Source organism: Gymnoscopelus microlampas (assembly GCF_963454915.1).
Source record: "Gymnoscopelus microlampas genome assembly, chromosome: 15".
NCBI lineage: Eukaryota > Metazoa > Chordata > Actinopteri > Myctophiformes > Myctophidae > Gymnoscopelus > Gymnoscopelus microlampas.
The window spans coordinates 34,955,301-34,982,627 of NC_139952.1; the positions used below are offsets into that span (position 1 = coordinate 34,955,301).

General features: G+C 40.3%; 2 protein-coding genes across 3 annotated transcripts; one reads left to right on the plus strand and one right to left on the minus strand.

Annotated features, from left to right (window-relative positions):
• Positions 1 to 1,258: 1,258 nt before the first annotated feature.
• LOC311062274 (zinc finger protein 706) lies at positions 1,259 to 6,066 on the plus strand. Its single transcript, XM_084081178.1, has 4 exons — positions 1,259 to 1,296; positions 2,580 to 2,723; positions 3,224 to 3,351; positions 3,682 to 6,066. Exons 2-3 carry the CDS (start codon positions 2,589 to 2,591, stop codon positions 3,317 to 3,319), a joined length of 231 nt encoding a protein of 76 aa, XP_083937304.1. The 5' UTR covers positions 1,259 to 1,296; positions 2,580 to 2,588; the 3' UTR covers positions 3,320 to 3,351; positions 3,682 to 6,066.
• A 280-nt stretch (positions 6,067 to 6,346) lies between these two features.
• Positions 6,347 to 25,852, minus strand: bmp8a (bone morphogenetic protein 8a). Of its 2 annotated transcripts, XM_084079569.1 has the most exons (8): positions 25,780 to 25,852; positions 23,894 to 25,745; positions 10,603 to 10,795; positions 9,465 to 9,613; positions 8,731 to 8,910; positions 8,436 to 8,515; positions 8,060 to 8,170; positions 6,347 to 7,623 (listed from the first exon to the last, which is right to left on the minus strand). In XM_084079569.1, exons 2-8 carry the CDS (start codon positions 24,495 to 24,497, stop codon positions 7,474 to 7,476), a joined length of 1,467 nt encoding a protein of 488 aa, XP_083935695.1. In that variant the 5' UTR covers positions 24,498 to 25,745; positions 25,780 to 25,852; the 3' UTR covers positions 6,347 to 7,473. The 2 variants fall into 2 exon arrangements, with proteins under 2 accessions (XP_083935695.1, XP_083935694.1); XM_084079568.1 differs by having other exon boundaries at positions 23,894 to 25,824.
• Between the last annotated feature and the right edge of the window lie 1,475 nt (positions 25,853 to 27,327).

Consider the following 27,327-nt stretch of genomic DNA (forward strand, 5'->3'; position numbering starts at 1 on the left):
TTTAACCACTTTAACCTTTTATACTTTGGCTATTCAAAAGCCCCAAGCTCATAGCACAGCACCGAGTGCAACGCTATGAGCTTGTAGATCTGCCATTTTTGAAAAATCATGAAATGTGTGCAAATCTTTAAATATATATTTCTTAAGCAAACATTCGTAACTCAAACTTTTTGCTTCTGGGGGTCTCTAGAACCAAATATTATTATATTATTTGCAGCCAAATACATATCATGTTGGGGGTCCTTGACATGAAAAGGTTTGAGAACCACAGGTTCTCTACAAGGTCACATTTTAGAAGCCTTCACTACCGTGCTTATAGTCTTTCATACGGTATCAGAAATACACAATTAAAGACAGCTAGCGGTTCTCAAACATTTACATGTCAAGGACCCACAAATTAATTTATATTTGGCCACAGACCCCATCTGAAAACCAGGGACCCACACACAAGATTTGTGTTGTAAATATATATATTTTTTATAGCAAATATACATGAAAGCACACACTTGTGGGATTGTTTGTAATACAGCACAAATCTCGTAGCCTTATGGGGTCCCTGTCATAGGAGAGTCCTTGATATGGAAATGTTTGAAGACAACCGATTGAGTTGGTTTTAGTAGTTGTAGTTTAGTTAGTTTAGGCTACAAACCCAATTCTTAAACAATAATGTGAAATATTCAGGCTAAAAAGATGTCATTTCCATCAAACAGTTTGTATTTATCAGAGGGGACAGGTTCCATTCTGAACTGATCCACCCTGGCATCTCTCACCTGCCTTCTATTTATATCCCAGTTTGATTTCAATCAACACTAATGATGATGACACTAGTTAGTGTGTGTGTGTGTGTGTGTGTGTGTGTGTGTGTGTGTGTGTGTGTGTGTGTGTGTGTGTGTGTGTGTGTGTGTGTGTGTGTGTGTGTGTGTGTGTGTGTGTGTGACTAGTAACTAAAGTTTTCAAATAATTGTTGAGGCGTTGTGAGCTTGTAGATCTGCTATTTTTTGGCTAAAGTTCTCCTCAGAAAATGGATGCTAAGGTTCAAGTGGTTAAGGTAAAAAAAAAAATCATATCACACAAAGATTTGGCGGACCCCCTGTAGTAACTCTGAGGACCACCTGTTGAAGACCCCTGCTCCAGACCATAAAGGTGTCAGTTCGCCGCCGAGCCGCTAGGAGGCGCAGTACATGAACACCGGTACAATTACAAGGAATTAGTAATGCATTTTCACCCTCTTGAAATTTAGTATAATTCTGTCCAGAAGGGAAACGACAGAAGAGCAAAGAGAGACACAACTCGGAGGTAAATATCATTCAAATAAGAGTGCCTGTATCACACAATAACTTTGTATGATACTTAATATCTCACTGCGCAGGAATCCGCTTTAATCCTAGTTCAATATTTTTTAAAGCATCGGTAAATAAAAAAACTGGAGTAACTTGTTATCGTAGCTGTTTTAGCTAGAAACGGCTACGGGTTAGCAAGGCGGTGCCGGTGGAGAAAGGCCTATGTTTTATCCTTACCGTTATTTCAGGGTCCACTTGGTTCCATCCTATTCCTAACCAGTGGTGTAATTAAAAGTAACGAAGCACATTTACTCAAATACTGTACTTAAGCATAATTTTGCGGTATTTTTTTTTTTTTACTTTACTGGACTATTACTTTACAGTACTTTTAATTATACTCCACATCAGAGGCAAATACTTAATAGAGTGCTTTCTACTTTTGCTAGGCTACTTTAAGTACATTTGATACCAATACTTTTGTACCTTTTACTCAAGTAAATTTTGAATTCCGGACTTTTACTTGCAACAGAGTGTTTCTACATTACTGTATTGATACTTACTTAAGTAAAACATGTGAGTACTTTTTCCACCACTGATCGTATCGGTCAGTCAATGACCCCCCATGGGGACCCATGGGGTCGGACCACACTTTGAGAACCACTGCGTTAGTAAAAATGTTACTGAAGGCGCGTCGGCTCGTGATGCCATCACTAAAATTGACCATATTTGATTCCGCCACCCACCCACCGTCAGCTACAATGAACACCACTAACTTGCGCTAAAAGTTAACATGAATGAACTGTTCAAACCTTTTGGTTTGTTTGGATATTTGTTTGGATAACCCTGAGTAATCTAATATCCAATAATAGTCGTGTATACATGAATTAAGACTGGAGGATTGGAAAATTTAACAAGTTAATATATCCCCATTTAAAAAGTCTGGATGAATTGACATACTGTACATGGGCAAGGCAGTGGTGAGTGGTATGTCTAGTCCACAGCTTTAAACGAGGCATATGAAGTAAGCTAAGCTTACAATTTACACACACCACGTCAGCTCAAAAATATTTAGTGACCTCATGAGTCAGAAGCGATTATATGGAAGTGCTGTGATGTTACACAAACAGCCAACTCTTTATTCAGAATTCTGTCTTATTTTGTGTTGTCACCGTTTAGTAAGTGAAATTCAAATGTTGGTATTTGTGCACTGCACTGTCAATTGACCTCAAGTGGAAACTCTTTAGAATTTGATTTAAGTGAAGTAACATTGCTAATCTTATATGTGTTTCCAATCCGCAGCTAAGGGCCATGGCACGTGGGCAGCAGAAGATTCAGTCCCAGCAGAAGGCTGCCAAGGCGGCAGCAGCCAAGAAGAAGGGGCAGGCTGCTGATCAGAAGACCGCGGCCAAGGCGGCCCTGGTACACACCTGTCCTGTCTGCAGGGTGAGTAACATTACTAAAAAATGTGAAACATTGAAAACAACACATGTCATTTAGAATGCACTCTGTTGTTGAAATCTGTTGGGACATTAGAGGTGTGGCAATAACGATATTTATTTATCATGGGAATTAAATAATTATATTTTTATGTCAAATTAATCCTTTAATTTGTAAAAAAAAATCTCTTAATATTGGTACTTTTTATATAAAATTATTAATATTTGTGGCAATAATAGCAGTTATTGCTACAGAGGCAAAAGGATTGACAGGATTATCTATTGTAACGCAGTGGTTCTCAACCTCTTCTGGATCAGGGCCCACTTGAAAATCTCGAAAGACATTTATCTACATCAATGTGATGTAAATGTGAAGTCTGAAGCCTGTCAGTGTGCAGTGGAATACTGTCAACTTCATATTGGCTCAGGCTGTTGCTTAAACAGCACCTGGGAAGATTTCTGCTGTGTTGGTATAGAAACTAATGATTTTTCTCTCTTCCAATCCAGACACAGATGCCTGACCCCAAGACATTCAAACAGCACTTTGAAAGTAAACATCCCAAGTCCCCCATGCCCCCCGAGCTGGCTGATGTTCAGGCATAAACGACCACTGCCTAGATTGGACCAAAAGCTCGGTAAGAAGATTGACTGTATAACTAGAGTACTTATTTTATATATATATATATAGTTTATAGTTGATTAATCTATGCAATTCAATTACGGTGACCAAACTTGGTACCAACATTATGTCTGTCCAAGATCTCTTCTGGATTAGGCTGCTTGAGCCTCGTTTATCTCAAATATTGTTTTATTAAATACTTATTATTATAGTTTATTAATTTATATTCAGTATGCCCCCAACGATACCCATCCCGAGCTACATATTACTCATGAGGTGGAGATTTTGAGTTGTGTCTATATATCAAGATATGTTGGTATATGTGAAATGCTCTCTCATTTTCCAGATACAGTGACCATGGCTTGAAGGTTGAAACACACAATGAAGATGGGAAGGATGTTGGCGATGAACACTGGGACTTGGCAGTTTTAACTGGGGTGGGGTGGGAGTATGCATGTGCGAATGTGTGAGTGTGCGTGAGCATGAGCTGAATGAAGGGGCAGACGTACACCAGCACCCTGTTTTTATATTTATTTTGTGTACAACTACCCATAATATTCCAAGAGGGGTTGGTCCAGAAAGCAGTACCGGTGTGTCTGGAGGAGAATTTATACTAAGTTGTGCGCCGAAAATAGCCAATCTACAAGCTCTCAGCGCGTCGCATCGCAAGTTCGCAACTAAGTACAAATTAGGCTTCAGCCTGCTAACTATGGAAATAATTCTAGTAAAGTTTTAAACAAAACCCCAGCTTTTGGCATGGAGGAGTTCACATTAAGCATTAGTCGAATGGGACAGCTAAAAGTGTTAACAGAGAGTCCGTGAATGACCTTGTTTAACTTTTTTGAACAACCCCCTATAGTCCACAACAAGGTATAAATGGCACATTTCTGAACCCTTGACCACGATGGATATAATGCTGCTGTTGGACAAAAACACCATGTAACTCAACCAGTTTTTTCTCTTTTCCCCCCATTCTGTTCATTTGAATTGGAGTTGATCATCTGTGTATAAAGTAACCTTCATGGTATCAGAACCTCCCACCTTAAAAACCCACACTGCTCTTAAAGTAGCTCTTCATTCCTGGAAAACCTGCCTTTTGGAGCTACATGGGTTTTTTGCCTGTCAGCAGTAACTATAAAGCCTAATTTATACTTGTGTGCCGGTTTCACGCACGAAAAGTAGACGATGTACAAGCTCACAACACATGGCACTGAGCTTGTAGGTCAGCTATTTTCGCTGCACAACACCAGCATGACGCGTATAAATTAGGCTTATATTATAGCCTCTGCTGCTTGTTCACATTCAATACCACCTAGACAAAACCGTACCTCACGTTGGACCACACACTTGCAAGTTGCCGTCGTCTGACATTTTTGCTCACTCTTTGTTGTAGAGCTGGGCGATATTGAAAGAATCACATATATTTTTTACCTAATACCTCTATCGATAATGTGATGGTATTTTGGGAATGACTATGGGGTTGTGTCTACAGAAAGCCTTTTGTGAACTGCCAGCGCCTTTTCTTTCTTGCATTTCTCTGTCAAATATGTATTAGGGCGCTCCTCTTCGCAGTGCCACGCGTTGCTGTTCATCGGTGTCCAGAATTTCTTAGGCGGAGTGCCCTGGGCACCTTGAGTAGTTAAAGTTCAACCTTTGGAGAGAAGCGCCGCTCATCAATGTCACTTTCCTATTCAGGGGGTTGGAGGGACATGCTCACAAGGGGCAAACATTGAGTGGAGGCGTTTGATGCACGTGTAGCGCTCTGAACATGAGCTCCAAAGCCTTCTGCCGCTCAAAAGATGCTTTCTGTGGACACTGCCCCTATTGGTGCTTTCAGAAGATATATTTACACACAAGACAATTTTGATAAAAGATCATTAGTAATGTGATTATGATGACCAAGCAGCATGTTCACATGAAAGGAATTTAACTGGGTGCATTGCTCTTACAAGCAATATTACGATAACCAAAATCCCATTGTAGTCTTATATCACTATATCGACATTATATCGATATATTGCCCAGCTCTACTTTGTTGCACTTATCATCATGAAGCAAGTTTCCCCAAAACTATCTTGACACTAAGATCACTTTTTTTCTCCAAATGAAGCGAGTGTGATCATAGTGTCGGCATGATTTTGATTCCAGTCTTCAAATTGTAATGAGCATTTGTATAGGCCCCAAACTTGATCCTCCTTGATCATTTCAGTCGTTAGTTAAAATGTCTACATTAATTAAAGGGGTTAATTCCAAAAATGATAGGACTCCATTTCAGAAATACATTCTATAGGAAGATAAACCAACATTACTTGGTTCGATGGTACAAACGGGGTCAATGTTTGTGATTGACCCCGTTGTTGTGGAGATACTTAATTGCACGAAGCATGTGGTAAACATAGTTTGGCAATTGGCTGCTCATTCAACTTCACCCTTTAAAACTATTCTCCACCCTCCATCAGGTGCAGTACGATGTAATGAGAATCTTATGTCAGGTAGAACTTATCTGTCTCGATAAGACAGGGATGATCAATTGGATTGACTGCTATATCAGGCTTGTATTTGCATTGGACTGATATTTTGCAACTTGTTAAGCATCTGCCAAAACGTAGCTGTGTTTTGGTTCAAGATATATTTGCTAGCATTGGGCAAACAAAATTGACTTAATGTTTGTACTGTTTTGTTATTTTTGTTGCTTTTTACCCTTTTCAATAAATTGAAGTATGTATTTAAAGTTGCTATCCTGCTCTGTTCGTCTTGTACATGGGGAAAACTCAATGGACTATGTAGTTAATAAATGACACATGAAAGATAAGTTGTAATTCCTGTACTGAGTTATTCTGTTAAATGATCTGAGCCAGTTGCAAGTAGCCTGCCCTATATACCACCTACCCACAGTAGTTTCAGGTGATGCAGAAATGGCTTAATAAATGTGTATAAACAAAATCTTACACAACAATGCTTTTCTAGGTGAGTTGGCTACAATGCTGTTATACACACTTATCATCTCAATAAACGCATTCCAAAAAACGTTACTTAAATTAAATAAAACAGACCAAAATATAACATAGGATTAACATTGTTACCAGCTTATTGTTTAAAAATGAAAGTGAGCAGAAAAATAATAATAGATATTTAATTGTGAACTGATGAATGACTGGCATCTAGACAGAAATTGCTTTGTACAAAAATACACGAACGCTACGAATCTGTAGTTCTACTACTGATAATAAATGCTCTGAAAAGAAATAGATGGATAAATGATTCAGTGACGATACCTCATCGTTGGTCTAATATAGATTCTCTGGGACCTGCATTTTGTGTTGAACAAAAAATTAGGACCCAATGCAAAGAACAATACTTGTTTTAAAATGGACCATGTAGCAACTAACTGGGGTATTTCAATTTAGAGCCATGGTTTGGCTGAATCTGTGCCAGCACAAAACAAATTCTGAATGTTAATTTAACCCTGAGTGTCTACAAATGTACTTGGGTCCATTTATTACAGGATTTTACTGTGTGCCAAGTCAGGCAAGCAAATAAAAAAAAAACATCTGAATCTTTAACCCACTGTGGCACAGATTTGATCTATGATCTTTTCCCTAGGTCTGGTAAATTAATTGACTTAGAATAGAGTGACAACTATTGTCTCTATACACAATTATAGTTGTCACTACACTACAATATGGTATAGTATAGTAACAAGAATAGTGACCATCACTAATTGTTAACAGCATATGTTACACAGAATACCAAAAATAAATTTAAATCTAATGACATGATGTCTAGAAAAAGGTTGATAGTGCAAATTCTTACCCTTGTTTGAACTGATCATTGAACTCACAAGTCCTACTCTAATTGGCTGCAAATGTGGTGCTGGTGCAGGTTCACTCTTATCTATACACCACAAAGTAAAGATTTCAATCTTTTTGGGCTTTAATACATACAGACCCAGATCTGTCCCGCAAAGAGTTAAATTTGTTTTGGTTTAGATTTTTTTCTGACTCTGTAAGCGCCTTTGCCCAATCTTGGAGGATGGTTTCTTATAGTCCATATTAAAGTATTGACTTAGTTTTGGGCTGGGACTTGGCTCACTCTGTGCCCTGGCGACTGGCTTGGTTAGTGGCTTTCTTGTGCAGCATCATAGACATCCACATGTTTTGACCACCATGTTGCGGTGTTTTTTGAGGATGACATTGTTGTTGTCGTCGTAGAAGAGCACAGAAATGGGGCTGAGCTTTGTGGGGGCACAGCACGCCTTGGGAACCTCGTCCGGTTTCAGGAGGTGCACCTGATGATGACAAGATTGGATAATAATATATAAAAACACAATTGAAACATTTTAAGCAGGCAATGGCAGAATGTTACAAGAAGTAGTGTATTTGTTACTAGATGTGAAATATCGTACCAGTGCAATTTTATCAATAGTACAGCAGATGGAGCCATTATACTGTAACAAATTAAGGTAAACTTAACCGTTTCGGTGTGCTCCACTGCTCTCCTAGTTCAGAAGGATTTATTTGCATTCGCAGTATTTCTTGTGTACAACTATCTTCTGGTGTACACTTGCAGTGCCACAGCGCTGTGACAATGTCTAAACAAATCAGTTAATATATCTAGTTCATAATATAAATTAGATTTAGATTAACTAGATTTATTAACTGGTTTGTTTAAACATTATCAGAGCGTTGTTGCACTGTAAGTCAATAATATATATGACCACTGACCACTTGCTGGATTAGGGCATGGTTGGTGGCATTCATGCAGGAACCCAGGGGGTAGAGGCATTCTCCATCACAGTAATAAGCAGAATAGCCTGTAGGAGCCAACACCCAGTCCTGAGAAGAAACACAAATAATAATAAAAAGTAGAAAATATACTGAGTCAAGCACAGTCCCTCCACCAAGGTGGGAGTTTGTTTATTAGGAAGCATAACGCGTTTTTTCCCCATTGTGAGACAGGCAAATGTGAGACAAAAACACAGAATTCTGATATCCAAGTAACAAATGTGAGTGAAAAAAACTTGCAATTCAGGCCTATTTAGATAAGAGATGTTAAATAGCTGTAAAATAGCAGAATATGGAAAATCTAAGTGCTGCTGACCTTCCATCCCAGGTCACTGAAGCTTACATACAGCTCATGCTTTTTACACGCCTGACGTCCACTGTTGGCATGGCTGTGGTCTAGGACGCAAAGAGATTTTACATAAAAGTTAGGCTAGATTAGAGCTGACATCCAGAGAGACTTAATCAAGTACAAATGTAGAGTAATATACAGTATAATAATTCCCAAAATAACATTACAAGAAACATAATCCTGTTGTACTCTTTTATATCTTCATTTTGTATATAATTTGTTAACATCATGCAATTGTTGCAGATATTTGCATATACCGTACCTTGAATGCTGGGGACAGGCAGGTCGTATTTGGTTTTCTTCTTACGGGGGTGTGGTTTCAGGGCCCGGGGTGGGCGACATGGGGCCTGGCTGGCCCTGAAGAAGGTCACCATGAACGGCTGTTTGGAACGAGGACCCCGGCGGCCCACCAAACCGACCCAGCCTGCAGATAAGGAGCGGTCTGAAAGAGAAGCAATTGCTAACTATCAAAAGTGTTGGAAACAATATCAGCTTGTTATTCTTTAATGTTTAACAAGTTTGTTTAATGAAATCTGTGTATGGTTTGTACCAACTTCATTAGTACAGTTGTAGAAGTTTTAGTTATATTACTAAAGGAGGAACGTAACATCAATGTTAAGTGCAGCCAGGTGAATTGAGCTTTCAGTGTGATGCACTGTTCTCCCTCTTCATTTGGAAAAGGTAAACATTGCCACGTTTTCTTACTTATTTAGGCTACAGTTATTGAACCCTGCTTGTGATCTGACATTTGTAAATATAACCATAGTTTAACTTTAATTCCAAGGTCAAATTGGCCAGGTGCAATTATCTACAGTATTTCAACCTGCTGCACTACAACCAAAGTTAATTTGGAAAAGACTACTGCTGCCATGTTTATATTCAACTGATGTCTGAACTATGCTCATGATCTGCCCTATATGTAAGCATAACTGTATCTTCAGTATAAGTTGGCACGCTTGAGCCTCAAATTGTTTTTGGTCACCAGCCTAGACCCACCTTCCTCGGTCTCCACGTAGAGCCGTATGCCCAGGTTGCTGCGAGGGTGGAGGAGCCAGCGGTTGGATGCAGAGGTTACGTCAAAGGCCAACCAGCCCTCCTGCCCTGCAGGTGTTGACTGCATGTCCAAAAGCACCAGCTCTGGTTCTCTGGGGAAATAAGACAACATTGTGTAGCTTCCATCATCTACTTTTCTACTGAATGTCCATCTCCTTTTATATATTTCACTGATTGTCATGGATCGACAGTTCCATTCGAGCTGCTCTCAAAGTGTGAGACATCACCTTCGCTCCGGAGACAAAGCAGGCTCACTACAATGCTGTGTGATCACAGCAGCCCAACGGTAATACAGCGAGGAGATTGAGACACAGCAAGTGTCAACAAGTGATTACCCACGTAGTAGGGCTATGTGGCAGGGAACTACACACAATATCTTATTTTAAAGGGAGACCCAGGTGCAAAGCCAAAGTCGATGCCCAAGCTGTTTGTACGCCAATTTCAAGGTTATTAACATCAACCACCCGGAGGGAGCCTCCACAACCAGTGACGCAAATGTCACGCTGATCATTGCTGAGACCGATGTGAAAAAGTAATTCAAGCACGTCAAAAGACCGGCCAGGTGGCATCTCAGGGCTGGGTCATTAGAGCGTACGCAGCACATGCTGGCTGGTGGCTCACATATTTAACCTCTTCCTTTGCTTATGTGTAGTCGCTCCTGCTTCAAATCCTCCACCATTGTTTCGGTGCAGAAAAGAAAGCAAACTAACATACTTAAATTATTGGCATCCTGTTGCCCTCACACAAAAGCTTTGAGAAGCGTGTTCCAGGACAGCTTCTTCCACCTGAAATCCAGGATTATGAACGAACGCACGCATTCGCACACACACACGCACGCACGCACGCACGCACGCACGCACGCACGCACGCACACACACACACACACACACACACACACACACACACACACACACACACACACACACACACACACACACACACACACACACACACACAGAGCTGTGCACATATATTATGCACATTTATTAAGGCAAGACCTACACACAACACTCATTATTTATTTATAGCATTTAAAAATTCCACATACACAGCACAGGCACCCGACATTGTTTTTAAGCACCTGTGTCTGTTCTCTCGTTGTATCTCGTAGACAGAGATGTGCAGGGTGCGGTTGGCTCTCTGTCCCAGAGTCAGGGTCTTATAGATGCGAAACTCTGCGGCCGTCACGGTCTCTCCCTGAGGGAGGGGGGTCAAGTCGAAGCGAAACTCCTTCCAGTATGGACGAGGCTGAAGCAGGTCTCGCTCCTGCTCCACTGATAAGAGACAAGAGAGGTAGAGGAGGGTACATTTACACCCAGTGGACAGTAACAAAGTACATTTACTTGTGTACTGTACATTTTTTTAATATCTGTATTTTGGGATACTTTTGAGGGACCGTGACAAAATGAGGTTGGCAAGATGACAAATTTAAAACATCGGTAGCACTTTACAATAATGACCCGTTATAAAGCATTTATAAACGTTTATAAGTAGTTTGTAGACTATTAACAAATCATTAACAACCTGTTTGTTGACATTTGTACATTTGTAAATGATTACTAAAACCTTTATAACTACAGTTACAAATCATTTGTAAAGTATTAGTAAGTAGTGAACTATTCAGGAATAAGCCATTTATATACATCTGTAAAAGATTATTAAGTCATTTGTAACGACCCATTCTAAAGCATTTATAAACGTTTATAAGCAGTTTGTAGACTATTAACAAATCATTAACAACCTGTTTATTGACATTCGTAAATGATTACTAAAACCTTTATAACTACTACGGTTACAAATCATCTATAAAGGTATTAGTAACTATTCATGAATAAGCCATGTATAATACATCTGTAAATGATTATTAAATAATTTGTAACTGATGTTACATAATATATACAAGCTATTGGTAGCTTGTTCATGTTTAACATATGCTTTGTTAAACATTCCTAAAGTATCTATAAATCCTTAGTACATGTTATTATGTGCCCTATAGTAAAGTGAAGACAGTTCATCATTTACAACTGTCTGTTAATGTGTTTGTTCATGTTTAACATGCTTTGTAAAACATTCCTAAAATATCTATAAATCCTTTGTACATGTTATTATGTGCCCTACAGTAAAGTGAAGACAGTTCATCATTTATGACTGTCTGTTAATGTGGACTTTCATGAATGCAGACACCAAACAATTACTAGAATTATCATTCATGTTAAGCAAATGATGCGTAAGACATTCGTAAAGAGTATGTAAACCATTTGTGGTGTTAGGGACCAAAAAAGTCACTACAAAGTACTACCAATCAACTCTAAATTGCCTGAAACGTACTCCTAACAGGTTTTTGGGGGGACGATTTTGGCCTCCACACTTAGTGATTATTTCGGATTTAACTTTCGTTTCGGTGGTGACCAACTTTCGTTTCGGTAGTTTGATTACAAAATGTAAGTTGTGTAAAAAATAATCTGACTATACTAAGTTGTTATTTGTTTGTTTAAGTCAGGCTATACTCTACTCAGAGTCATAAGTTTACAAAATGTACTAAAGTACAGTGAACGTCTGTGCGGTTTGTCTTCATCACTGAAAATAACGTACATGTAAACTGATGTCATGTGCAGTTGGGGTGAAGAAACACAACCATTTCACTCCTAATAATACCTATTTGATTTGGCATCCTGACTTGCTGCTGTAGCTGAGGCTTGAACCTGTTACCTGCGGCTCACTAGTCAGTGACTCTATCCATTCACCTACGGCTGTTTCCTTGGAATCTGTGGTTCTGAAACGTTTTGTTGTCAACCCCCCAAATTGACATGTATTTGGGCAGTGGACCCCAATGTGAAAAGATGTAGTGTCAGGGCCCCCCATGAAAAAGATTTATATTCATGCTGTAACACAGTTTTTTAAAGTTATTTGTCTTGTTTGTTGTTCAAGTCAAAGCACCAGGAAGGCTGTACTTGTCAGCCATCTGTTAGCTCAATGGGTTGAGACGCAGTATTCATGATCCAGAGGCCATGAGTTCAAATCCCATTGATGTCTTTCCTATGATTCTTTCCTTTGCAGACTGGCTTCCAGAAGATCAACTGAAAACTACCAGGAAGGCTATATTTGTCATCCAACTGTTAGCTCAATGGGTTGAGACGCAGTATACATGATCCAGAGGCCATGAGTTCAAATCCCATTGATGTCTTTCCTTTGCAGACTGGCTTCCAGAAGATCAACTGAAAACTACCAGGAAGGCTGTACTTGACAGCCATCTGTTAGCTCAATGGGTTGAGATGCAGTATTCATGATCCAGAGGCCATGAGTTCAAATCCCATTGATGTCTTTCCTATGATTCTTTCCTTTGCAGACTGGCTTCCAGAAGATCAACTGAAAACTACCAGGAAGGCTGTACTTGTCAGCCATCTGTTAGCTCAATGGGTTGAGACACAGTATGCATGATCCAGAGGCCATGAGTTCAAATCCCACTGGTGTCTTTACTGTGATGCTTTCCTTTGCAGACTAACTTCTAAAAAAACAAGTTAAAACCACCAGTAAACCTGTAACTCTCAGCCAACAGCTTAGCTCAACTGGTAGAGCGTCTGTCCAATGACTTGACTTGACTTGAGTGGGTTCGATTCCCACTCGAGTCAAGTGTCTCCGGTAACTTGAGGCAACGGATAAATTGACTGATATCCTTAGTGATGCTTCCCTTTGCAGACTAACTTCTAGAAAAACAAGTTAAAACCACCAGGAAACCTGTAACTCTCAGCCAACAGCATAGCTCAACTGGTAGAGCGTCTGTCCAATAACATGACTTGACTTGACTTGAGTGGGTTCGATTCCCACTTGAGTCAAGTGTCTCGAGTGGGAATCGAACCCACTCAAGTCAGGTCAAGAGTTACAGGTTTCCTGGTGGTTTTAACTTGTTTTTCTAGAAGTTAGTCTGCAAAGGGAAGCATCATTAAGGATATCAGTCAATTTATCCGTTACCCCAAGTTACCGGGGACACTTGACTCGAGTGGGAATCGAACCCACTCAAGTCAAGTCAAGTCATGTTATTGGACAGACGCTCTACCAGTTGAGCTATGCTGTTGGCTGAGAGTTACAGGTTTTCTGGTGGTTTTAACTTGTTTTTCTAGAAGTTAGTCTGCAAAGGGAAGCATCACTAAGGATATCAGTCAATTTATCCGTTGCCCCAAGTTACCGGGGACACTTGACTCGAGTGGGTATCGAACCCACTCAAGTCAAGTCAAGTCAAGTCATGTTATTGGACAGACGCTCTACCAGTTGAGCTATGCTGTTGGCTGAGAGTTACAGGTTTTCTGGTGGTTTTAACTTGTTTTTCTAGAAGTTAGTCTGCAAAGGGAAGCATCACAGTAAAGACACCAGTGGGATTTGAACTCATGGCCTCTGGATCATGTATACTGCGTCTCAACCCATTGAGTTAACAGATGGCTGACAAGTACAGCCTTCCTGGTAGTTTTCAGTTGATCTTCTGGAAGCCAGTCTGCAAAGGAAAGAATCATAGGAAAGACATCAATGGGATTTGAACTCATGGCCTCTGGATCATGAATACTGCGTCTCAACCCATTGAGCTAACAGATGGCTGACAAGTACAGCCTTCCTGGTGCTTTGACTTGAACAACAAACAAGACAAATAACTTTAAAAAAAAATGTGTTACAGCATAAATATAAATCTTTTTCATGGGGGGCCCTGACACTACATCTTTTCACATTGGGGTCCACTGCCCAAATACATGTCAATTTGGGGGGTTGACAACAAAACGTTTCAGAACCGCAGATTCCAAGGAAACAGCTGTAGGTGAATGGATAGAGTCACTGACTAGTGAGCCGCAGGTAACAGGTTCAAGCCTCAGCTACAGCAGCAAGTCAGGATGTCAAATCAAATAGGTATTATTAGGAGTGAAATGGTTGTGTTTCTTCACCCCAACTGCACATGACATCAGTTTACATGTACGTTATTTTCAGTGATGAAGACAAACCGCACAGACGTTCACTGTACTTTAGTACATTTTGTAAACTTATGACTCTGAGTAGAGTATAGCCTGACTTAAACAAACAAATAACAACTTAGTTTAGTCAGATTATTTTTTACACAACTTACATTTTGTAATCAAACTACCGAAACGAAAGTTGGTCACCACCGAAACGAAAGTTAAATCCGAAATAATCACTAAGTGTGGAGGCCAAAATCGTCCCCCCAAAAACCTGTTAGGAGTACGTTTCAGGCAATTTAGAGTTGATTGGTAGTACTTTGTAGTGACTTTTTTGGTCCCTAACACCACAAATGGTTTACATACTCTTTACGAATGTCTTACGCATCATTTGCTTAACATCCTACTATCCTACTATAATTCTAGTAACCTGACGGTGGGTGGGTGGATGGAGTCCTGGGTCTCCGATCAAACTGCGCATGCGTCGTGTTGCCAGGTTTCGCGAGAGAAACAAGCAACGAGGTCTATGAAAACGAGGCCAAACAAAACGAACCCTATACCACCAACATGCAACCTGATAATAATGTCCAAAGCATGTCTGTGTATGTTTACATCCATTACTGTGTTGGCGTTAGTTGGGATTAATGTTTATTAGCCAAACGAACTTAATATGAGCCGTTAGCGTCATGCTAAGCTAACGGACGTTTGGCGCTAGCATGCGGCTAACGCTAATGCTAACGTCGTCATCGTGACTTAATCAACAATGTAAACATTTCATCAACAAACTTTATGAACCTTACTGTGGTTAATATTATCAGTGCTACCCAAGTAGTCCATTGAAAAGTATTATTTTGGTGTATTTTGTGTATTGTAACTTGGACACTATAACTTAATGGTAGCTGGGGCGACGCGTTGTTGGCTCATGGTTCAGAATGCCTCATGGGTATTGTAGTCAGTTTCTGCTATTTCGGTTCTACTGTGATAGACTGTGCTACATTACCTGCTGTTTAATTGTGAATCATATATGCTATGAATATATGGTAATACAATGTTTATTTTCCTGTATTTCCAGGTTTATGACCTGTGTCATCTATGACCTGTGTGTCATCTGTGTGTCCAGTACTTTGTACTGTGTTGGTTAAAAATAAAACTACAAAAAGACAAAACACGAGTTGTGACAAAGACGTGTGATTCTCTGATTAATGTTGTTAGTGGTGTAAAATGCCATCAAAACATATACTCAAGCCTGCTGCAGGGCAACAGAAAATAGCAAGCCTATTTTGCTATTTTATATAGCAATTATATATAGCAATTATATTATATTATATTATATAATTATATATAGAACTATAACAACATAGTATTTATATATCCGTTTTTATATTTATATTTTGCTATAAAATAGCATATATATAATATAATATTATAAAATAGCAAGCCTATATTGGTGCTATTTAATGTACTTATATACTGTTCTATGTTTGCATATAATTTGCAAATATTAAAGATTTGGAATTGTGTAGATTTCTTTCAGAGACATGTATGGACTGTTATATCTTGAACATTTATTCATTTCCACTTACCAGACACTTTTTTTTATGGTAAAAATGAGCATAAAAAGCAAAATACAGAATTCAGAAATATTAAAATGGAAAAAACATAATTTGGGAAAAAGATAAAACGGATTTCATATGGCTCTTGCCGCGACGGGAGCGACCGGGGGGGGGGGGGGGGGGCACGACGGGACGCGCGCGGGGGAGAAACCGCGCGACAGGACGTGCATTAACCCCACGTTTGCAACGACTTTCGTCTGCGCCCTTCACCGGGTATGGTCTAGTGAATGATAATTCTAGTAATTGTTTGGTTTCTGCATTCATGAAAGCCAGGTAGTTAGCAACAGGTAAGGAGAAAGTCCACATTAACAGACAGTCATAAATGATGAACTGTCTTCACTTTACTGTAGGGCACATAATAACATGTACAAAGGATTTATAGATATTTTAGGAATGTTTTACAAAGCATGTTAAACATGAACAAACACATTAACAGACAGTTGTAAATGATGAACTGTCTTCACTTTACTATAGGGCACATAATAACATGTACTAAGGATTTATAGATACTTTAGGAATGTTTAACAAAGCATATGTTAAACATGAACAAGCTACCAATAGCTTGTATACATTATGTAACATCAGTTACAAATTATTTAATAATCATTTACAGATGTATTATACATGGCTTATTCATGAATAGTTACTAATACCTTTATAGATGATTTGTAACCGTAGTTATAAAGGTTTTAGTAATCATTTACGAATGTCAATAAACAGGTTGTTAATGATTTGTTAATAGTCTACAAACTGCTTATAAACGTTTATAAATGCTTTAGAATGGGTCGTTACAAATGACTTAATAATCTTTTACAGATGTATATAAATGGCTTATTCATGAATAGTTCACTACTTACTGAATACTTTACAAATGATTTGTAACTGTAGTTATAAAGGTTTTAGTAATCATTTACGAATGTCAACAAACAGGTTGTTAATGATTTGTTAATAGTTTACAAACGACTTATAAACGTTTATAAATGCTTTATAACGGGTCATTATTGTAAAGTGCTACCAAAACATCTTTCAAAATCTTATTTTAAAGGCATGTACAGTATCAGGTGTTAAAATGTACATTTTGAAGTCATGTTGGTTTCCAAAGATGCTTTAAATGGGGGGAGGAAGACGTAAAACAAACACAACTTTATAGATACTTCTGTAGTTTACTTGAGTATTTGTATTTTTGGATACTTTCACTCAAATACTGACATCCAGACAAATATTGTAGCCTACTTTTGACTCCACTACATTTCCAGCCAATTTTTTTTGGGTGTAGATGGAAATACTTGCAGACCTGGAAGAGATCCGTCTGGGATCCCGGTCAACTATAGGGTTTAAGTGGTTCAAATACATTTGTTTCCCATTGTTTCATGATTTGACAGCTCTTCTAATAACAATGGGTTTGTGACCCACTGTTTAGGAAACACTGCCATAGACTTGGATCCGCTAGTTTTCTAGTTTTCTGATCCAGTCTAGTGAGAAACAGAGGATATGGATATACTCTGTGCTGCCAAAAATAATGTAATCAGGAACCAGGGGCTTCATAGTGGTAGGGCCTACCCATAAACATCTGAAATGATATGAATCCAGCAAGTTTCTTGAAATACAGTACATCTTGGTACTTTGTTTGGGTATGTCCACATTTTATTCTAAACCTGAACTTCCTGAAGCGACTGGCGAGTCACGACACTAGGCTACTGGATTCAGCATTCATGGAAGGTAGTCTTCCGAAGATACTTGTGACAACTAAATGAAGGAGAGTGAACATTTTCCAAGCAATGGTATCAAACCAACAACATTCCACTTATGACTCACACACATCCCCAAGGCTATAGACTCTATACAGCCTTGGGGATGTGTGTGATTCATAAGTGGAATTTTGTTGTCACCAGTATCATCAAAGCCTCTATAGTAGATAGAGGCTTTGATGATACTGGTGAAAACAAAATAGTTAAGCTTATATATGATTTAGATGAGAATAAAAATGTTGCAAGCAATGGTATCAAACTAAGAGCCTTGTGTTAACAAACCACACACACCCCATTCTTGTGCTGCAGAGGCTTAGAAGACAGAGGTGACAACAAAGTACTTCAGCGCAAAATAAATAGATGCAGAATAAATAAATGTCAAGCTCTGGTTACAAGCAAGCTTCTTCAAATACAGTACATCTTGGTATACTTTGTTTGGTATGTTCATATTTTATTGTAACCTGTAGCGACTGGCAACACTAGGCTACTGGATTCGGCATTCATGTGGGTAAACAATAACATTGTAGCTCTCACCTGGATACTGATATTAGTTGAGGGTGAATTCCCCAACTAATATCCATATCTGGCTTAGACTGGATAGTCAGTTCGAAATGAAAGCCTGATGATGGGAGGCTACTCATCCCCTAGCATAACTCACATAAAATAGCAGATCTATAAGCACTGCAGTGTGTTGTGAGCTTGTAGATCTGCTATTTTCGGTGCGCAACACCTGCACGCAACTCAGTATACATCAGGCCTTACGCTTATGTAAATGTGGGGCATTTCTTTCTTGCACTTCAAACATCTGTTCCTATTGAGCCTGCACTAAGAAGTAATGTTACAGTATACATTTCTACAGGACTATGGTAGACAGAGGTGCAGAGAAGAGACAGGAACAGCATATTATAGTAAAAGCTTGAGATACTGTATAAGTGGACTCATGTGGATACAACAGTGTTTTTTTACGGATGCTGTATGTTCCTGGGTGGTTTGTCAGTGTATATCACGTAACATGACCCCACCACCAAATCTGAATTTAAAACAAAATGTAATCTCTACCACGGGTTAAACCTTTGACTAATTGCATCAAGGTAACCATGAGATATGAGGGGCAACCTGATAGCAGCTGAATGGTTATGGTGTATTGCACATGAGCGCAATGTTCTGATTAGTAGAACACCCCGGTGACAACAAGTGACAGATCAAATATAGTACAATATTAATTAAGAAGTTGACAGGAGACACACGCATACACACGCGCGCGCACAATACCACATGCAACCAGAGCATCAGCACCCTGTGTGTCCTTGTGGAGCCCCGCAGGGCTGTGAAACACCCATGGTTTGTCTCTCACTCTCTCTCACACGCACACACACACACACACACACACACACACACACACACACACACACACACACACACACACACACACACACACACACACACACACACACACACACACACACACACACACACACACAATGTTGAATATTGAACAGAGACAATAAGGGTTTTGTGGACACCCCTGGCTATCATGCACACATGCACGCAAGCACGCACACACACACACACACTTGACACACGCAGAGCACACAGTGGAGTGTACAGTAATTAGAGACGCTAAGGGCTTTGGACCACAGCAGCTGCTCAGCACACATACCACTAATTACAGCATAGGCTCATATTTTTAGATTTGCTCCCTCCACAGCAGTATTTTCATCTCCTTTCCAACCGTTACTTTTTTTTCAGCGTGTGTCAGAAGGACCTTTAATTCTAACCAGCTGTGTCTCCTATATCCCTCTACGCTCATACGTGGGCACACGCGTGTACACCCACGGTGATCCAATGTAATTATACATTGGGGAATATGTGTTATGACTAATTGTCAATTTGTTTACGTTTTTCAAACAACTTATGGCCATTGCAACAGCGCAAAATACTAGACATTGCTTAAGCAAATGCTTCGTGACCATTGTTACCTGAGTGTTATCACAAGCGGCAATACAACTGCCTGAGCCCGAGGCCTGCACAAGACAAGAAGGATCATCACATACGGTGGTGCTTTAAAGTTTATAAAGCCTTTAGAATATTCTACATTTCTGCCTTAATATTATCTAAATCAGTGTTTCATAGCCTTGGGGCCAAACATCACGTGGGGTTAAACATTCTCAAAATTATAGCTAATTCCCACATACACATTTGTGGAGCACACTAACATTGTTAAAAGAAAAATGTTTAAAAAACGAGCAAAAACTGTTGATCTACAGTACAGCATCGCGATGTGGCACATTATGAGCTTGTTTCAGCTTGGTTATGAGCTTGGCTCAAATGTTTGAAAAACACTCGCTCATGCGTGTGGGGTGTCTCATCTTCGTCAGATGTAAGAAGGGGGGGCTTCAAGGAAAAAGGCTGGGAAACAATGATCTAAATCATCATCAGATTTTCACACAAGTTCTAAAAGTAGATAAAGGTAACCCAGTTAAGCAAATGAGACAGACATATTATACATGATCATTTATTTATTTAGGATAATGATCAAATATTACATCTCTGTGAGTGGCGAAAGTATGTGAATTTGAAGGTGAAAGATTCAGGAGATTCAGGAGTTTTCAATCACACTAATAAACAACCCTGTTGGTTTGACAATAGGCTACGGGATGCAACCCAAACAAAACTATAAGGAGCAAAACAGCAGTAGGTGAACTTACAAAGGGAGAACAGGCATCACCAGGGCTCACCATGCTGCATATTGAAATGGTACATTTTGATGTCTTGGGGTTCCAACACACAAAAGGCCCAACATGTCATATCAAAGCAAATCTAGAACAAAAGGCAGTAAACCAAGTATATAAAAGGCTGATGTTAAGTGATCACATGTGTACCACCAAACAGGTGACTTACGTATATAATGGCCCTGACTAGGAAATTGGTTGGGAGGCGTTTTGAGCCTATTTCATGCTGGAACCCCATTACTGTCCTGACCACACTTTGCAGTTATCCCATCTGTTAACAACAACGTCTCATACCAGAGGTGGTGTGTAGCGGTCAAACCATCAAAATGTATCAGTATGCAGCATGCATGGTGAGCCATAGTGATTCCTGTTTTCCGTTTGTATAGGTTCAGCTACTGTTTTGCTCCTCATTGTTTTGTTTGAGTTGTCATTTTTATTGCCTGTAGCCTTTTGTAAAAAAAACAACTGGGTTGTGTGATTAAAAACACCTGACTCTAATTTCACATTCAGATGTACTGCTAATCCTAAAGGTTACTTTTGTCTCACACACAGAGGACCATTTGCCTCAATAAATAAATGAATAATGAATAATGCTTGTCTCATTTTTTTGATTTCTACTTTTAGGACTTGTGGGATAGATTGATGACATTTTACGTAACCTTCATCATGGAGAAATATCTGAATAGAGTTGCCAGTGTTGTTCTAATTTCTGTTTTCACATTAGCCCTGTCATGATATTATTATCACTCTGACGACTTTGCTCTCAGTAACGCATCAGTAAGCATTGAGATAGTAGGCACTTTAGAACAAATGTAATAACAAAAGCCCTAACATCCCTATTCTGGGGTGAACATTCAGTGAAAACAGCCGATCTACAAGCTCACAAGGCATTGCATTGTGAGCTTGCAGATCAGCAAAATGATTTGGTGTAGAGGGGGGGAAAAGGAGCGGATCAACTACAGAGCCATTGGGGGCCGAGGTCAACTTAGTACTTAGGGTTTAAGTGGTTAATCAACTGAAGACAACCAATTAACAAATGAGTGTTCCATAATTTGTATGAATGAATAAGACAACATAAATGGCAAGTAAACATGCACAATGTACACAAAGTATCCATTTTCATCGTTTCATTCGTCTCTTTTTTAGGTATATTGTGGTTGGTATTGCTTAAATTCAATTCCTTGCTTTCTTGTTGTTTTATCTAAGCTGTAAGGCTACTCCATGCTTTATTAGACATAACATTGGGAAGAAACAGTAAAGAAACAGGTACATCTAGGTCTAAAGGTTTGCCAGAGTTGTCAGTTTCAAGCACGGCAATAGGATTCATTTGAATGCACAAGAAAACATCTTGGACATGTACGAAGAAAATGTTAAACCACTTAAACCCCAGCATCGGTATTGTGGGGAAAGCTTTCGCTGAAAATAGCAGATCGACAAGCTAACGGAAAACCGAAAATACACTAGTATTGAGCCCTGAGGGACTCCGGTTACCCATATGGGGTTTAAGTGATTAATTTTCCCACGGTAAAATGAGGGAGGTTCGACAGTCCATTCCAGCAGAGGTGGAGGAAGGAAGCGATTGAGAAAAGGATGTTTAATTTTTATGCTCTCTCAGATAAGTATCAGTCAGACTACTGTGTGTTTATGGAGGGAGAATATCTTGCAGTCGACTGGAAACCAATTGCATGTCCAAAGCAGTGTTGCCATGTCTGCTTATTGAAAGCGACTTTGGGCTTATTTTTCTGTAAAGTTGCTTGTAGATATTGGTAGTTTGCGGGTTGCAGTTTTTTGGGCTTGTTTCTAAAGTGTAGTTGCTTATTTGGGCTTGGCTTAAAATATTTTAATCATTTTTTAAACCAGTGGTTCTCAATTATTTTCATGTCATGGACCCCCAAATTGATATGTATTTGTCCCCCAACCCCCATCTGAAAATGTTTTGTACCCGATTTTGTCAAAGATCTTCCAAATATTCCACATTTAATTTCAAGATTTTTTGAAAATAGCAGATGTATAAGATCACAACGCGTTGTGAAAATAGCAGATTGTCTATTTTCAAATAGCCAATGTAGACCTATACAGTATATAGGACAGGTTTAAGTGCTCATGTGGCCTAGCTGCTTCTTTTGGGCTTGTTTTCCTAGACCTGGCTGCTTATTTCTCTCACAAAATCTGGCAACACTGGTCCAAAGCTGGCACTTCAGGAAATGGAAAAAGAACCAGTGTTCCAATGGGTTCAACATAGTTTAGTTATTATTTAGTCAAAAGCTATTGTTAATACTTATAAAACCCACAAGTAGACTTCACCACTTTAACCTAAACTTTCAAAATGTTTGTAAAAGTAGTGAAAATAGCTGAAATATAGGGAGGTTTCTGCCCGACAGTTTAGATATGCTTTCTCACACATGGTTGAGAAAGTTACTTTCAAAATGGGCTTTATTATACATGAATAGCAAAAACAACAACCCTTTGAATCACAAAGTTGGATCATTTTGTACAGTTTATAATTCCACTTTGAAAGTCTAATTTGCATCATCCCGACCAAATTGTACACGGATTACACTGCCTATAGGCCTACACATGTTACCCTAATTAATCTAGATTTGATTCACAGCCAATGACGTATATAATGGAAATTGTAAAGTTAGCAGCATCTGTTTTACTCCATTAAACTGGAGGAAGGGTTTGTAGAAATTAGTCCTGGATTGCTTCTCTCTATGACAGAGATAGTGCTAGTATCAATGTATTAATGAACTTTACTCTTAATGTCTGTTAAAATACGTACTTAATCCCTCTTTCTATCCTTATGATTTTCAGTTAAGTACAGTATATGACAAGAACATTCTTGAATGAAAGCATGAGGTTATAAACTGTGAAATGCAATACATTTCAAAGCAATAACATCTCATTAAATGGAATTTGCTCTATAGCCCACATTAATTTTTTTTAAATGGAAACCAAGGTCGTGTTTCACAACGAGCCAAAATACAATATAATTGTATATAATTCAGTATCCAATGCGCTATATTTGAAATTAATTTAAAAATACTGCTGTGTGAACGTGTTTAAAAGTCAAGTGTTTTATTGAAAAGCACTACAACAACGCAACTGTGACACATAAACATAACCAGTGAAGGAAGATTATGTCAAAATGTGGAAAAAAGAAAACGTTCAAAACAAGTTCAAAATATGTTTTCTCAACTTTCCAGTCACAACCACAAGGGGCCGACATAATGGCTTTGCCTCCCTCCATCAGCTGACCCCTCCCACCATCACCACCACCTCCACCACCCTCCACCACCACCACCATCACCACCTCCACCACCATCACCACCTCCACTCACTCACCCAGGTTGACGAAGCTCATCACTGTGTCCGCCTCACTGACCACGGTGCCAAGCGGTGGCGTATGCGAACTGAGCGTGGGCAGTGCTGCGTGGCTGACGTGCCCAAGGCCGTCTGCCCCGCCGAGCCTCCATGCCCCGGCGCTGTTCCCCAGGATGCCGTTCCCCCCTTCCTCGTCGCCCTCGGCCGACACGGCGTGGTACAGGTCCAGCATGAAGAGCGGCGCCGAGGACGGCGGCCGGAGAGGAGGGTGGGGTCTGGGCCGCCCCGGCAGGCCCAGGATGGACAGGATCTCCTTCTGCATCTCCTTCTTCTCGCGGCCGCTGAGGCGCCGGAAGCTGGAGTGAACGACGGCCTCGGCCTGCGGGCCCCAGAGGGAGAGCAGCAGGAGCAGGGGGAGGAGGAGCAGCATGGTCCTGGGTTGGAGGAGAGGCAGACGGAGGCTGGACAGAGACTTGGTTCGCTGTTGGGGGTAAAGGCGGCCGTTGCCGTTATTGTCGCAGTGCGGCCGCCTTCCTTCACAGCGAGGGCAGGCGTGTTTGTGGGTTCTCCAGCTTTCTGAGGAGCATCCTGAGTCCCCAGAGGGATAGGAGATGACTGAGGCCATGGCTGTGATCCCACTCCTGAGCCCCTCCCTGTATTTTTCTTCTCCTGTGGTGTTGATCGTTCCTCTGCCCTCGGGATACTCTTTGTTATCACTCTTACTAATAACTGTCCTTTGGGTCCTCCACCAGTGTCTTCTGATGGCTCCACAACACGAGAGCAGCCAGTCCAGTGTGAATGACTGAACGTCAGAGTGTCTCCTACGTTGTCTAGTCTGTTGGCGCGTGACTGCCAACACTGTTTGTCCTTCTGACTCAAAGAGCGACCACAGACAAACGCACTGTTTGATTTATGTCTGCTGTGTTTGGAGGGAAGCTGGCCGCGTGCAAGATGTGTTTACCGCCTTTAACTGCCTCTGTTTATCTGTCCCTCCTTCTGTTGCTTTTCTTCTACTCCTCTCTCTCTTTACTACCTTGTCCTGGTAGGTCTTCCACTTCTCCACTGCAGATTTCTCTCACTGCCCCCCCCCCTGCCCTCTGTACTAATGAAAGATAATGAATGCAAAGGGCATAATTAGAAGCGCAGGCGTATTTGATGTGTTTGAATATAGACAAAACAATGCCCCTCTGGAAAATTGTCTCTCCTCTTTGAAGTCCTTAAACTCGGTGTTGGTTAAAAAGCGGGATAAGTACAGAGCAGGTGTCGCCGAGATTGGGGTGAAACTCGAGAGCTGTATTATCAGATCGCTTTTCAATCTCTCTTTTCAGTTGGACTTCAAAAGGAAGCAAAGGGGTGGGGTGGTGGAGGGGCCTTCACACCTGCTGCAAGTCCATGTTCCATGAAAACCAGACGAAGCCACACAAGAAGAAGGACTAGTTCCACCGCGGAAAAATGAGAAATCTCTGCTGTCCCCCTTCTGGAAGCTTTTATCCAATTATTCTTGAAGACTTATTTATCCATTCAAGATGATCTTCTCCCCCCACCCACGCAACTCTCTCTCTCCCCGTCCAGATGTCCTCTTTAATCCTATTGAAATAGAGATGTCTCCAGAAAATCGTTCCCTGATTGTAATCCTGTGAAGAGTTGAGATTGGTTATTAATCCAGAGGGGGGTTTCTTCTCCAATCCAGAGGCAGGTTCTCTGCAGTTCTTCAGCATGTAGCAGACTGTCATCCACACATTCAGTGTCTTCTGAAAATGTTGTTGTGCACAGTATGTGTGTGCATGCCCTTTGAATGTGTCCCTCATCTAACTGAAGCTTGGGAGCGTGTGTAAATTGTCCATCACCATGAGGGAGTGTCTGACCAAACCTTCTCTCTCTCTCTCCCCCTTCCTAACTCTCTCAACCTCTCTCTCACTCTGTCAAACTCTTTCAACCGCTGTCCCTCTCTCTCTCTCTCTCTCTCTCTGCCTGCCTCTTATGAAAAAGTCTCTCTAAACCTCTCTTTCCTTCCTTTCCTTACATCCCCTCGCCCCTCCCAACTGGTCTCCTTGGGAGACCTCATCTCTCTGTCCCTCCCTTTAGCCTCCACCCATCTATCTTTTCATCTTCTCATGACTGCTTCCTTTCATGGCTAAATACCGTTGAGTCTCAAACTGCTTGGTTGAAGGGACATCTTGATGTCCCAGATACTGTAAAAAAAATATATATACTTTTATTTCGTAATCACTGTAAACAAATTGATGTGTGTGCCTGTGAGTCAGGTTTTATTTGTACAGGTCACACTGTAGATGTGTTCACCACTTGATGTTGATCATCTGACTTCATATTATGCAAATGGTGAAGCTCCCAAGTTGCAGCATGCCTCCAGCGTCACTGTGGTACCTGTGGTTTTGGGCAAAAAAAGAAAAAGGAAGGAAAGAAGAAAAGTGAAATAGCTAGGTAAGGAAATTCCACTGCAAGTCTACCTTGAGCTAACAGTGCAGGAAACATCCAGGAAAAGTCATATAAAAAACAATCACCGCTGCAGAGTGAACACATTTCATGTTACCGTATCTAATATTCCTCATCCCATTTCCCGCTAAGCTCTGACTTTCGTTTACTTTGGGCAGTAGGTACTCAATGCAGGCATACTGCATGCGCATGTGAGTGAAGAGAGAGAGAGAGTGTGTATGTGTGTGTGTGTGTGTGTGTGTGTGTGTGTGTGTGTGTGTGTGTGTGTGTGTGTGTGTGTGTGTGTGTGTGTGTGTGTGTGTGTGTGTGTGTGTGTGTGTGTGTGTGTGTTTTAGTGAGAGGATTTGGAGGGAAGAGATGACTGGGCCGACTCAAATATAGTAGCGGGGCTCAGGCCTGTGCCAGGCCGTGTTTGTGTATGCTTAGCTTCAAAGCAGACTGGTACTTGTGGTCACTTTGAAAAAAAGAGAGAAAAAAAGCACGAATAACACTGACCAAACCAAGCTGACCACTGTTCATTTTTCTCCTGGCCGAAAGGGCGAGTCCGAAATGCCAGGAATTAGAGTCCGACCCGCTTGCTTGTTTTTTTTTTCTTTCTTTCTGTCTGTCCTCTGTACATTGCTGAGGGAGTTTCCACTGGAGAGATTATGGGGGTGGGACGGGGTGATATACATGCTAGAGGAGGAAGAAGAGTCAGGGATGGAGATGGTGTTGGAGAACAAGGGTGTGATCGACAAACTACAATACAGCATCTCCCATTAGAAATAAATGGGAGATGAGAGAGACAAGCAAAGTTCAATTTGTAAAAAAAAAAACTACACAAAATGTCTTAGGAAACTTTTAAAAATTTGCTCAAAATAGGGACGACATACATTTCAAATTAAATTGTAAAATCGGGAGATTATCAGACATAATTATGAAATATATCAGACTACATTTCGCAAAAGGAAATCCATGTATTTATTTAATTCTGACCAGAAACAGGGATAAAAACCTATCCC

What these genes read in the sequence shown, in the direction of transcription:
- bmp8a (XM_084079569.1), bottom strand. Translation starts at nt 24,497, where the DNA reads ATGGCCTCAGTCATCTCCTATCCCTCTGGGGACTCAGGATGCTCCTCA. An exon ending in GATGAGCTTCGTCAACCTGG is followed by an intron (nt 10,796 to 23,893) that starts GTGAGTGAGTGG and finishes GTCTCTTATCAG; the next exon opens with TGGAGCAGGAGCGAGACCTG. An exon ending in CTACGTGGAGACCGAGGAAG is followed by an intron (nt 8,911 to 9,464) that starts GTGGGTCTAGGC and finishes CTTCTCTTTCAG; the next exon opens with ACCGCTCCTTATCTGCAGGC.
- LOC311062274 (XM_084081178.1), top strand. Translation starts at nt 2,589, where the DNA reads ATGGCACGTGGGCAGCAGAAGATTCAGTCCCAGCAGAAGGCTGCCAAG. An exon ending in ACACCTGTCCTGTCTGCAGG is followed by an intron (nt 2,724 to 3,223) that starts GTGAGTAACATT and finishes CTTCCAATCCAG; the next exon opens with ACACAGATGCCTGACCCCAA.